Raw genomic sequence first — 11,843 nt, forward strand, 5'->3', positions numbered from 1 at the left:
GGTTGGAAGGGACCACAGTGGTCATCTGGTCCAACCTCCCTGCTTAAGTAGGGTCATCCTAGAGTACATTGCACAGGATTTCATCCAGGAAGTTCTTGAATATCTCCAGTGGGGGATTCTCCACAGCTTCTAGGGGCAGTGTGCTCCAGCGCACGGTCACTCACAGTGACTGCCCTGGCACAGTCACAGGGACAGCTGGAGAACAAGCTGCATGCTGCCCTGCAGGACAAGAACTGCTCGGAAGAGAAACAGAGATTCTCCAAGGAAAGATTTCTCTGCTGGAGGACCAGCTGGCCAAGCTCCCTCTCCAAGAGCCACTGGGCCTGGGAGAGGCTGGTGCAGGACCTGCAGGCACAGGGTGCAGAGGGGCAGGCTGGGCAGCTGGCCCCCCTCAACACCCAGCATGAGCAGACCCTGTGGGAAAGGGTCTTCCCAGCAGCAACTCTGCAGCTGTGAGAGACCAATGCATCCCTGAGCAGGTATCCATGGATACCAGCCAGGCCACCTTGTCCGAGGAGCCCCAACCTGCTCTAGGGTGCAGTAGCGACACAGATGTGGCCGGCTGAACGGCAGCTGTTATTCAGACAGTTGCATGGTTTAAATACATTACATACATTTCTACAGTGCATTAGAACAATACATTTTGGGTCAGTCAGATGCAGCTGGGCCTGGCCGGGGAGCTGGGGTCTCCACTGCTGCCCCCCCCGTGCTTGCACAGCCAGTGCTGAGCACCCTACCCATTGCAGGAGACAGGGGAGCTGCTCTCCCCTCCCAGGCCCACACAGCAGAGCCCCAACCTGCCATCATCCCCCTCACTCCCCGAGGATGGGCTAACAGGACAACAAGACCCAACACCAATTTCCCCCAGCAGCAGAAGCCACAGCTCAAGGCAAGCAAGTGCAGGCAGCAGCCCTGATACTGTTCCGTACAACACAAGCTCAGCAGCTGCTGGGGAGAGGGGGGCTCCCTGCCTCCCCCACCCACAGCGAGCCTGTGAGATTGTCAGCTCCAAGGCAGCCAGGAGTCCATGCTGGTCCCCTAATGCACCCACCCATGTGGCAGAAGAGCCCCTCCAGCCCTTCCCTGGCAGACCCCTGCCCCTTGAGGGGGTCCCTAGGCACAGACAAGGCTGGCACCATGCTGGCTGCACAGCAGCCAGGCAGCTTGCTGGGAGCAGGGGAAAAAGCCAAGCGAGAGCAGCTGTGGAAACCTGGCAGGAGAAATGGACTGGGGTAGCAGAGGGGGAGCCACCTGCTCTTCACAAGGATAATCCAGCACCTCTTTCCCCTTAGTGTCTAACTGCACCCAAGCCAGGCCCATGTGTTGTCCCTCTTATGTCCCCTCCTCGAGCCCCCAGCCAGAGAACAGCCATTCATTGTGGTCCCCGCTGCACCCGTGGGCAGCAGGAACTCCCCCTGAGGAAAGCAGTGTGCACGGGGTTGGGGCAGAGGAGGGACAGTGCAGGAGTACACCACACCCTTAGGAAAAGGGAGGGGGTATCACCTTCTACAGGCCTTCCCAGCCCAGCGGCTGGCACGGTGGGAAAAAAAAAGGGCCAGTGGCTGGTGTAAAGGGCTGGACGGATCCTGGCCTGGGCAAGCCTGTTCATCAGAGCCCCATGCAGAGGTGCTCAGAACCGCATGCAGGCCAAGGAAGGGAGGCAGGGGCAGGGTCCCAGCCACGCCACAGTTCCCAGCGGATTCCCACACCTCCCCTGGCCTCTGCCCCAGACAGGGCACCGAGCTCCAATGGAGCTGGGGAGGGACCATGCCCAACCTGCCTGGCTCCTCCAGTTCAGCTGCAGGTTCCTCCAGCTGCACCTGCTCGCTCTACCCTGAAGGTCAAGTCCCAGCCACAGAAGCCAGCAATGGCCCAGCTCCTCTTGCAGTGCTAGTCCGAGATGGCCAAGCCCTGTCTGTGGCTCCCGCAGCTACCACCATGAGAAGAAAGGCTTCCGGCTCTGGAAGCTCTGCGTGTAGGACTCACTGGCAGAGCGCTGGTGGGAACGCGCTGTTTCCACAATCACAGGCGGCATCTGAACCAGGTGCAGCGGGCTCTTCCCGTCTTTCAGCGCCTGCGTCAGGTTCAGGATCTGTATGGCACAACAGAGCAAAGCCTGAGCTGCCCTGCAGGAGCAACAGAGAGCATCCACTCCAGCACCGTTCCTGCCACACAGGCAGGACGAGACTCCACCTCTGCCTTCCCTACACACAGCTTACCTGGCCTCTCATGACAGCAATCTGCTTGTGAAACTGTCCTCTGTCAAAGCCAGGGTCTTTCTGCAAAAGAGAGAACACAGTGGGATCCATCCACTGCCTCATGCCATGCACAAGATGACTGCTCCTCAAGTAAGCCTCTCCCCCTGTCCCATGGGTTTCCTGCTTCTCCCCATGCTTAATCTTCAGCTCCTGGTAGAGTGAAAACCCTGCTATGCCTCAGCCTGGAAACACTGTCAGGAGCTTGGCCACCGTTCTTTCCCCTGCAGCCTTGGGAGCTCCCCAACACCACTCCCACTTTCCTTCCTCCCATATCATCTTCACCCACTTCCCCAGCACACCTTGAAGAGCTCATACAGATCTTCCTCCAGGTCCTTGACAAAATTGGGGTCTGAGATCTTGGGAAGAATCAGGTCCTTGATCTCCTGTGAAAAGGGGATTTTGGCCTGGGGAAGCCACGCCCAGTAGAAGGGGTCTGTGGGAGGAAGCAGAAGACATGAGAAGTTGGGAAGGCAAAGCACAGTGCCACATGCCCCTTGATCCCCTGCATCTGGGACCCAAGGTCCAGCATCAGCCTCCTACAGTCTCTGCTGAGAAGGAACTTCCCATGAACCCAGAGATTTGCAGAGGCACAGCCCTAGTCCTCTCCTCTACAGTCCTTAAGGAGGATGCCCAAGCATGGAGTTGTATGGCTTGCCACAGTGTCCTGGCACAGCCTAAGGGACTCACATGCTCTCCAGGAGTCTGGGTGTTTCAAGGGAAAGGCCAAACCGTTGTCTATAGCAGCCAGCTTGATGATGGGCTCCTTCACCACCACCCAGTCACTGTCCTGGAAGGAAGCAAAGCATGTCATAAGGAGGCCCCCCCCAGCAGGAAGAGTCCCTCTCCCACTCCAGCGCCACTGCCAGGATCTTTGCCCTGGCTACCACAGAGGCACAGCAGCCCCTTGCCTTGTAGCATAGCCCCTTGCCCACAGGGAAACATTATCTGTTTCAGGTGGGAGGGGAACAAAGCTGCTTCCCCCCAAGGCCTCACTCAGGATTCACAGGTCCAGTAACACCAGTTTCCCCCACAGAGCATTCTCACAAAGTCCCACCAGGCCACAAACCACCAACACAAAGGGTAACAAAAGGCCCAGGAGACAAGATCAGGTGTCCACACGCTTGGAACCCAGATGGGAAATTCCTGTCCGGCCTGACAAGCAGTCAGCTTCCAGAAGCAGAGTCCTCATGTTGCCCCTGCCCAGGAGGAGCCACTCACCCGCACGCCTGCGCTGTCCAGGGGACAGTCATACTTGATGAGCCAGTTGTCATTGCCCCGATCTGCAGGGAGATAAAACCAGCTGCGTCACCACCAGGGCCTCCCTGCACCGTGCTGGGCAGAAGACTATTCCTCCTCTGACCCAGAAGTGAGACAGAGACATTCTAGGCCCAGAGACCTTAAATTTGCTGTGGGCCTGGGAAGTCACATCAACCCTCACAAAGCTAGCCCTGGAGGTCCACGTATTCCCAGCTTGCAAGAGAAATGTCAGCCTGCAAGCCCCAGAGTGCAACCCCGACCCTTCCAGCCAGGCAGGAACTCAGGAACCCACTGTGAGATGCGATATAGAGGCACAGCCAGGTGTTGGATCTCTGGATGTCCCTGGAACCTCACAGCTGGGAAACTTTCAGCCAAGCACAGTGGTGGATCCAGATCTGCTAGAACGCAGGCCAGCAGCCAGAGCCCCCAGTGCTGGATGGCCGCAGCAGCTGCACTCTGCCCAGAGGCAGATGTCATCTGGCAGCAACTGAGTGGCACTGAGAAGAATTTCAGGTGCTGGGAAAAGCCAAGACCCTATCTCCCTCCCCTTTCTTCAACATGATAGGACATGACGGAGCAGGCAGCATCCCACACCAGGCAGCTGGCCCTACCTGTGTTCCTGATGATGTAGTCCAGCACCACCAGCCGCTCAAACTGCAGCAGCAGCTGCCGGTTGGTGTTCTCCGGGAGCGGCTCAGCCTCAAACCGCCGCAGCCAGTAGTCAGCATCCTTGTAGCCTTCCACAAAGAGCTGGAAGGAGCCCACCTGAGGCAAGGAGAGGCTGTGTCACGGAAGGCCACAGAGGGCAGGGAGGTGCCGGTAGGCAGGTGTGCAGGCTGGCAGCCCTACCTTGGGTGGCAGACCAATGCGGTTGAAGCGCTGGCCGACTTTTGGCACCTTCTCCAGGGCCAGCCTCTTTCCTCGGGACTTCACCCTGTCGATGGCACTGTAGTTAAAGGTCTCACTGGCCAGATACACCACCTGGGGGGATAGGAGCGCAGTCACAGGACTGCCTGATAAAACCAAGACACAGCATTTCTCACAGCTCTGCCCAGGACAAGCATCCCCACAGCTAGAGCAGGAACAGTCCTGGTCTAGAGCTCTCAATCTACGAGGTCAGCAGTGCCACAAGACAAGACACAAGCAGAGCTGTGTGGAAGCACACAAAAGCCTTCCCAGAAAAAGATCCCAGCAGCTTTCCTCTCACCTTTGTGCGGGGAACAATGTTGAGTTCCAGTTTTTGGTCTACCAGGCTGGCACCCGCCTCTGACAGGTAGCCCTGGTTCAGGACCAGGCAGTCTCTCCCAAAGCAGCACGGGCAGCACAGCTTCTGCAGCCACTTGGTCCACTTGGGGTTCAGCTGCCCGTATGGCTCCTCATTCTTGGGCTTGAAGACGCCAATAATTTTCTGTGAGTGGGAGGGAGGAAGGCTGATTCCAGGCAGTTGGCAGAGGTGGGACACCTCCCCCAGCCCACAGTGGGGACATTCAGGAACAGGCCCAGAACAGCCCTTCACTGGGACCAATAACCAACCCCTGGGACCAGGCAAACCCTGCAACTCCCAGGAGGGAGGCAAACAGGGGATGGGAGGGACTCCTGCCCAACCAGTGACCCATTCCACAAAAGTGGGGTACTGCCCAAAGACCTTGTCCGAAAAAAACACCAGTGATGATGCAGTCCCCTGGTAAACACACCAGTCCCATTCCAGTAACCTTTGGACGGCCAGAGAATGTACTGCTCATTGTTGGTCATTACATCCACACAGAAAAGGGAGGGAATAGCAATTTTTGCCCCGGCTCCAAAGTCCATGGAACAGAGCTGATCCCCAACTGACCAGAGAAGGGACCAGCCCAGGCAGGGCTCTGTGCTGGGGACCCAGCAGAGACAGCAGAGGGGCTGGCTCTCCCAGTCAGCTGTGTATGAAAGAGCACAGGTGGCTTCAAACTGGCAATCAGATGGTACCAGCAGCACACTCAGCCCCTCAATCCAGCCTCGCACACACTGACCCGACAGTGGGGGCAACAGCACAGAGGGCACAGAAGCCTTGTGCTTCACCAAGCCAGGGTTGCAAAGCCACACAGATGAGACAAGGGCTAGGGCAGGAGAAAGACTACCTGTCCCCAAAGGCCAGGGATCCCTGGGGGGCTGCGCAGCAGCTCCAGGCTGGCAGCCCCCGCTCCAGGGTGACTCAGGAGCACATGCCACAAGCCCTCCTCCCCAAGGCTGGTGCCAGTCATGGCCTGAGTGGGTGACACTTCCCCAAGCTGAGCTCTTGTCAGAATGTGGAAGTTAAATATGAGTTTCGGCACCTCAGCAGGGAACCCCAGTGCAATCCCAGTCTGTCAAGGGCCAAAAGCCAGCCCAGGGCAGGCAGAAGCAAGGTTTTGTCCACTAGGAAGAGGGACAGGAAGGGTTTGAGGGAACAGGATCACTTGAGCCAGGATCACAGCCCAGATCACATGGTGGAGCCACTTCCACTAGGCAGGCAGGCAGGCAGGCAATCCCCTTCACCAGCCCCACGTGAAGGCACACAACTGCCAACACGTCCTTGGATATGAGCCTGCAAAGAGGCTTGTCAGGAGCTCTGGCAGGACGGAGCCCTGTGTTCTATGGAGCCATTCCAGCAGAGCAAGGCCCAGCTAGGCAGGGACAGCAGGAAAGCGGTGGCCAGAGTTCTGGCAGCGCAGTGTTCCCTTCCAGACAGACCTGTGCTGGGAGCAGCACTGGCAGGGAAAACAGGTCTGCCTGGTGCCAGCAGCAGAGCAGAGGGAGCCCAGCCAGCACAGGAGCACAGTCAGCAGTGGGGTGACCACAACCCTAGGGCTGGGTAGCACAGCCTGGTTGGGACAGCTCAGACCCCAGAAGCCCTGAAGGAAGCAGACACAGAGGAAAGGTTTTCCCCCCAATATCCTCCCCCTGCTGCCCACAACATCCACACACTGCACTCTCTCCCATGCCAGTAGTGGGACATTTTTGGCAACCATAGACAGAAACCAGTCACACACCAAATTTGCTGACAGCAGGGCAGTCCAGGGGACCTGCCAGGTGACAAGGCCGGGATTACACAGGCTTTGGCTCCTCGCACTTATGTTCCACCAGCCCTCCTTGAGCTCGGGTCTCCTACAGCCAGGCAGCCTCTGCCCTGCCACCCCCAGGCAGCTCATCCGGCCACCCACCCCAGTGACTCCAGGTCTCATATTGGGCAACAGGAGGGAGCAGGAGGGAGCAAGGCGGTGTCAGGAGGAACTGTGTATTTCTCCAGGGACCACCAGCTCAGCTGGGACCTGCCTGTCACAGCTCCCAGGAGCCAGGCTTCACTCAGGGCAGGAAAACTAGAGCACATCAGAGACCAGAGAGCCCAGTCCTGCTCCTCAGGAAGCATCCCACACACAACGTGGTGAGGGAGTCACAGGAAGCAGCAGCAGCTCAAATAATTGGTCTGGGTGCAGCAGGTCACAAGACAAGCCAGCCTGTGCTGCAATACATCCAGTCAGCAGCACAGAGATGGCTGCCCCACAGCTGACCAGGTCTGTGGGGGACCAGCTACATGCCAAGGACTTTGCCTCCACTATAGCAACAATACAGCCACAGAGGAGACATCTCACTCCTCTCACAGGCCAAAACCAGCTCAGCTCACAGAGTCACAGGCCTAGAGCTGGAGTCACCACGGTTAGGAGATGCACAGACCTCGGAGAGAGTGTGACCTCTCCTCTGTGGGCACGAGAGCCACAGAAGATGCTGAATCAGCACTTGGACACACCCACCCCCCATTCTGGCTGCTGGTCCCACTGCACTTCTCGCCAGGGAAGCTCAGACCAGCTCCCCACGGCCGGTAACCCCCGGACCAGCACCATGAGTTCTCCCTGCAGGAAACCCCTCCGCAGCCCGCAGGCCCCGAGGACCACGCGGGGCCGCGCCCGGCTTACCCCCTGCGGGTCCTTAACGAAGTAGCTGCCGCTGGAGCCCTGCGAGATGCGCTCGGGAAAGATGCCGCGCTCGCTGGCCAGCTCAGCCCGCCGCACCACCTCGGCGAACTCGGGATCCTCGGGGAAGTCGTTGCGCTCTCGCTGGGCCGCCGCCGCCGCTTGGGCTTGGGCCTGCGCCGCCGCCTGGGCCTGAGCCTGGGCCTGCGCCGTCGCCGGGCCCCGCGCCCCGCGCTCCAGCAGCGGCTGCCGCTCGCGGTCACGACCGCCGGGGGAGCCGGGAGGGGAGGGCGGGAGGGGTGCGGCGGGCGGGAGGGCGCGCACAGCGCCCCCCGGCAGCCCGTAGTCGGGACCCTGCGCCCGCTCCGGCGACACCAACGGGCTCGTCTCGTCCATCGCGCCGCCCGCCCGGCCCCGCCGCGCTGCCGCTGCCGCTTCCGGCGCGTCACCGCGCCGCCGCGTCCCGTTGGCTGCCCCGCCCCCCGCCGCGCCACGCCCAGTTGAGGCGCTGCGACGGAAAGCGGGGCGGTGAGTGCGGCCGTGGTGCCGGTGGGGCCAGCCCGGAAGCCCCTGCGCCTCTCACCGCCCGTCCTGGGAGCCGTGCGGGGGTTCACCGCCCTCACGCCCCCGCTGTGGCGGCTGGCGCCAGTGCCCCACATAAAAATGGCCGCCCCGGAGCGGCAGAGACCACTGCTGCCCTTCACAAAGATGGCGGAGGCAGAGGGGGTGCTGCTCCTCGGCAGACACGCCCGGGGTGGGGAGCGCCTTGCCCCACACAAAGATGGCGGCGAGCGAGGGTGTGCTACGGAGTTGGCCAATTAACAGCCGCGTTGCTAGCGGTTGCCGTGGAGACAGCCAACGGCGAGAGGGGATGGACGCTGGCGGCGTGGCACCGCCCGGCGGGGCGGGTGCTGGAAGGGGCGGTGGCGGCCACCGCCCCTTGGCGGACCTGGTGGGGAGCGGTGCGGGCGGACAGCGCGGATCCAGGTGAGCGCGGGCCGCAGGCCCCTGCGCCGCTCGCACCGCCCGCACCGCCCCCGGGCAGGCACCGGGCCCGCGACCGTCGCCACGAGCGTCCCGCTGGTGGGGCGTGCGTGCATCGGCCGTGGGTGCATGGACATTGCAGGGTGTGGGTGCATGGACACTGCAGGGTGTGGGTGCATGGACACTGCAGGGTGCGGGTGCATCCCCCTTGGGTGCATGGACACGGCAGGGTGTGGGTGCATGGACACGACGGCGTGCCAGTGCATCCCCCGTGGGTGCATGGACACGACAGGATGTGGGTGCCTTCACCGTGGGCGCGGTCACGCCTCCGGGCACACTCCCGGCCTCAGGAGCTCCACGTCGTGAAGTCCCCCGTGAAGTGTCACAGGCCGTGCTGGCGGAGTTCGCAGCCCCCGGCAGCCCCCGCCCCTCCGCCTGGCACGGCTGGGTAGGCTGCGGGCTGCGAGCCGGCGATGAGCTCCTGGGTGCTGCCGTCGGCAGAGAGCACTGTTCAGTCGCTGCTCGCCTCGCCTGGGGCCATTTCTCTGGACACAAAGCCTTGGCAAGTTCGTGCTGTGCTCCTGGGTTCGTGTGGCTCAGCACGCACCGCTCGGGTGGTTCGCAGCAGAGTGTGAGCAGATACACTCCCTTTACGTGCGGAGAGTCCCTTCCCATCACGGGCACTGCTTGAGCCGCACCGGCAGCTGCGGGAGAGGCAGCGCCCAGCCCGCCCGCGGGGCTGTCTCCGTGCTGGTGCCTTCCCTGTGTGCTGGGGAGGGCTGTGCTGCGTGGCAGCGGCTCTAGGGGAGTACAGTTTCCGAGTGCTGCTTGCTGTCTGCAGGCAGGTTTGTAAGCCTGAGTAGTGGAGCAAAGCCCTGAAGCCTCAGGGTCCTCTCTCCGCTGTCCCTTTTAGGAGGAGTGGCCTCCCATCCCTGGGAGTGAGCCGGGTTTGCCCATCCTTGATGCTGGAGCTGGAAACGCCACAAGCTCTCTGTTCCCTCCCGTGAAGAGCTGGCACCAAGCACAACCCAGCATCTCCTCTCCAAAATTCCTGTTTCTGCCTGGGACTGCCCAGGCCCCTGGCCTGAGCCTGCATGATGCAGGACCCCTGGGATTCTGCCTGAGTGCCAGGCCAGAGACAGACAGCTCCTGCCACACTGCTCTTCCTGCCGTTCACTCACATTTCACAGGGCTGTGACCCCCGTGGGCTCACATTGCTCTGAACCCTGCAGTGGGGCGGGCAGCAACCCGAACCTGGCAGCTGGGGTTTCAGAGCCAGGGCAGGGTGGTTGTGCTCCTGGGGTCACCTCCTCATCTGCACCATGCCTCAGCAGAGTCATCCCCGGGGCAGGCAGGTGCCTCTCATCTCTGTGAGATGAGGAGATGCAGGGGCTCTCGGCAAGCTAGACTGCTCTCCCTGCCCAGCAGCTCTCTGTGCCTCTTCCCGCCAGCTCTTGCCCTGCTTTGCCGGAGGCTGTTGCCATGACACTGACTAAAGGCTCCTTCACCTACTCCAGCGGGGAGGAGTACCGCGGCGAGTGGAAGGAAGGTGAGATGGGGCAGGAGGGGACGGTGCCATCTGTGCTGTGGGACAAGCAGCCCCCATATCCCTGCCTAGCTCCACATCGGGGTAGGTCCTGCCTCTGTCCAGCACTGCCCATTTCTGCCCTCACCTAGGTCGCAGGCACGGCATTGGGCAGCTGACGTTTTCCGACGGCACCGCCTACGTGGGGCACTTTGAGAACGGGCTGTTCCACGGCTGTGGAGTGCTCACCTTCTCTGACGGCTCCAGGTGGGCACTCCTACGTACACCTCTCCGGGCACCCCAACTAGCTGTGGGGAGCTGCTGCCTCAGGAGCTCCTCCCCACTCAGATACGAGGGGGAGTTTGTGCAGGGCAAGTTCAATGGCGTTGGAGTCTTTACACGCTGCGACAACATGACCTTTGAGGGCGAGTTCAAAGGCGGGCGCGTGTACGGCTTCGGTGAGTGCCTGGTGGCGTGGTGCAGGCATCCACACAGCCCCTGCTCAGCACAGCCCCTTCCAGCATCTCCCAGTTTGTCCTTTCATCCCCTGCCCCCATCCCCAGTGGGTGCTTCTCCTTGCCCCTTCACTCCCAGCCCTTCCCTCCTCTTCCCAGGTCTCCTGACTTTCCCTGACGGCTCCCACGGGGTGCCCCGCAACGAGGGCTTCTTTGAGAACAACAAGCTGCTGCGGCGGGAGAAATGCACAGCCATCATCCAGAGGGCCCAGGGTGCCTCCAAGTCTGCCCACAACCTGACAGCATGACGGTGCCCCACATCCCCTTCCGCCAGAGCAGGGACCCCTCTGCTTGGGCACTGGCTGGCCCTGCTGGCCCTGGAGAAGGGATGTGGCACTGCTGGGTGCCTCCTTGCCCTTTGTCCCCACCAAGCATCCTCCTGCCAAACCCCTGCTGCTGGAGGGGATGGGACCCTCCGCTCTCCACCCAAGTGCCCTGGGGCAGCCATGGTGCCTTCTCTTTCTGGCTGTAGCCCTGGCACCTGCTGGAGCAGCAGGAGGGCAGGGTGGTTGGAGCTTGGCCTCTCTGTCTCCCAGAAAGACTGTGGACCACTAGGGCTGCAAACCTGCTGCAGAGGATGGAGCAGTGGGACAGGGGCTGGTCCCTGACCCCACTGCCAGGGTGCCTTGGCTGGGAGCTGCTGGCTGGACAACGTGCCCCCAGAAGGGCAGTTCCTGGCTCGCTTCGCTGCCCTGGTCTGGAGGCAGGATGGGTACCCTGGGCACGCTGTGGTCTGTACCCTCAGTTCTGGGTGACTGGCCATCCCCCTGCATGCCCTGGGTAGGGTGGCATGGTGTCCTGGAAGAACCCAGCCTGCTCTCGAGGCCAGCCGATTCCCCTCATCCCTGTGCTAATCCGCCTCACCCACTGCCTTGGCAACACCAGCAGCAGCATCCCCACCAAGGGGGATGGGGAGATGCCCAACCTGGCTCATATCTGCTGCATGCTGGTGGAGGGTGGGAGCAAGGAGCAGGGTCAGCAGGAGCCTGGTAGGAGGGTCACAAGCAGGACTGAGTGGGGTGGCAGGACTGGAGCAGGAGGCCTGGGCAGGGTGGAAGGGTATAGAGGCATGGCGAAGGGGCAGGCAGGGGGAACACAGCTCCCCATTTTGCCCTCCACATGCATCCTTCATCTCTCTGCTGCATGCTCACCTTCACCCCGGTGTGCTCCGGCTGGCTGTGGTGCAGGGGTCCTGGAAGCCCTCACTGCCTGGTGCGGGGCCGCAGGGGCCATACCCTCCCTGCCAGTCTCTACCCACACCGGTCCCGTGCCTTGCCGTGACCCTGCCTTGTGCTGCTGCCTGCACGGGCCTCAGCTGAGTAAACCATGTTGCCAAACGCCTGTGCCATGTCCTTTTTGCCGGGAGCAGGGACGGGGCAGG

The 11,843-nt window shown here is 61.5% G+C and overlaps 2 protein-coding genes across 2 annotated transcripts; one reads left to right on the top strand and one right to left on the bottom strand.

Annotated features, from left to right (window-relative positions):
• Positions 1 to 555: 555 nt before the first annotated feature.
• PI4K2A (phosphatidylinositol 4-kinase type 2 alpha) lies at positions 556 to 7,974 on the bottom strand. Its single transcript, XM_027721432.2, has 9 exons — positions 7,442 to 7,974; positions 4,723 to 4,923; positions 4,365 to 4,496; positions 4,127 to 4,280; positions 3,477 to 3,538; positions 2,946 to 3,045; positions 2,558 to 2,691; positions 2,220 to 2,279; positions 556 to 2,092 (listed from the first exon to the last, which is right to left on the bottom strand). Exons 1-9 carry the CDS (start codon positions 7,832 to 7,834, stop codon positions 1,931 to 1,933), a joined length of 1,398 nt encoding a protein of 465 aa, XP_027577233.1. The 5' UTR covers positions 7,835 to 7,974; the 3' UTR covers positions 556 to 1,930.
• Positions 7,975 to 8,479: 505 nt separating this feature from the next.
• MORN4 (MORN repeat containing 4) lies at positions 8,480 to 11,799 on the top strand. The gene is made up of 4 exons (XM_027721453.2): positions 8,480 to 9,971; positions 10,100 to 10,214; positions 10,296 to 10,405; positions 10,562 to 11,799. The coding sequence occupies exons 1-4, from the start codon at positions 9,905 to 9,907 to the stop codon at positions 10,708 to 10,710; spliced, it is 441 nt and encodes a 146-aa protein (XP_027577254.2). The 5' UTR covers positions 8,480 to 9,904; the 3' UTR covers positions 10,711 to 11,799.
• The last annotated feature ends 44 nt before the right edge of the window (positions 11,800 to 11,843 follow it).

Source organism: Pipra filicauda, unplaced genomic scaffold (assembly GCF_003945595.2).
Source record: "Pipra filicauda isolate LSUMZ 115617 unplaced genomic scaffold, ASM394559v2 scaffold390_size662804_pilon, whole genome shotgun sequence".
Taxonomy (NCBI): domain Eukaryota; kingdom Metazoa; phylum Chordata; class Aves; order Passeriformes; family Pipridae; genus Pipra; species Pipra filicauda.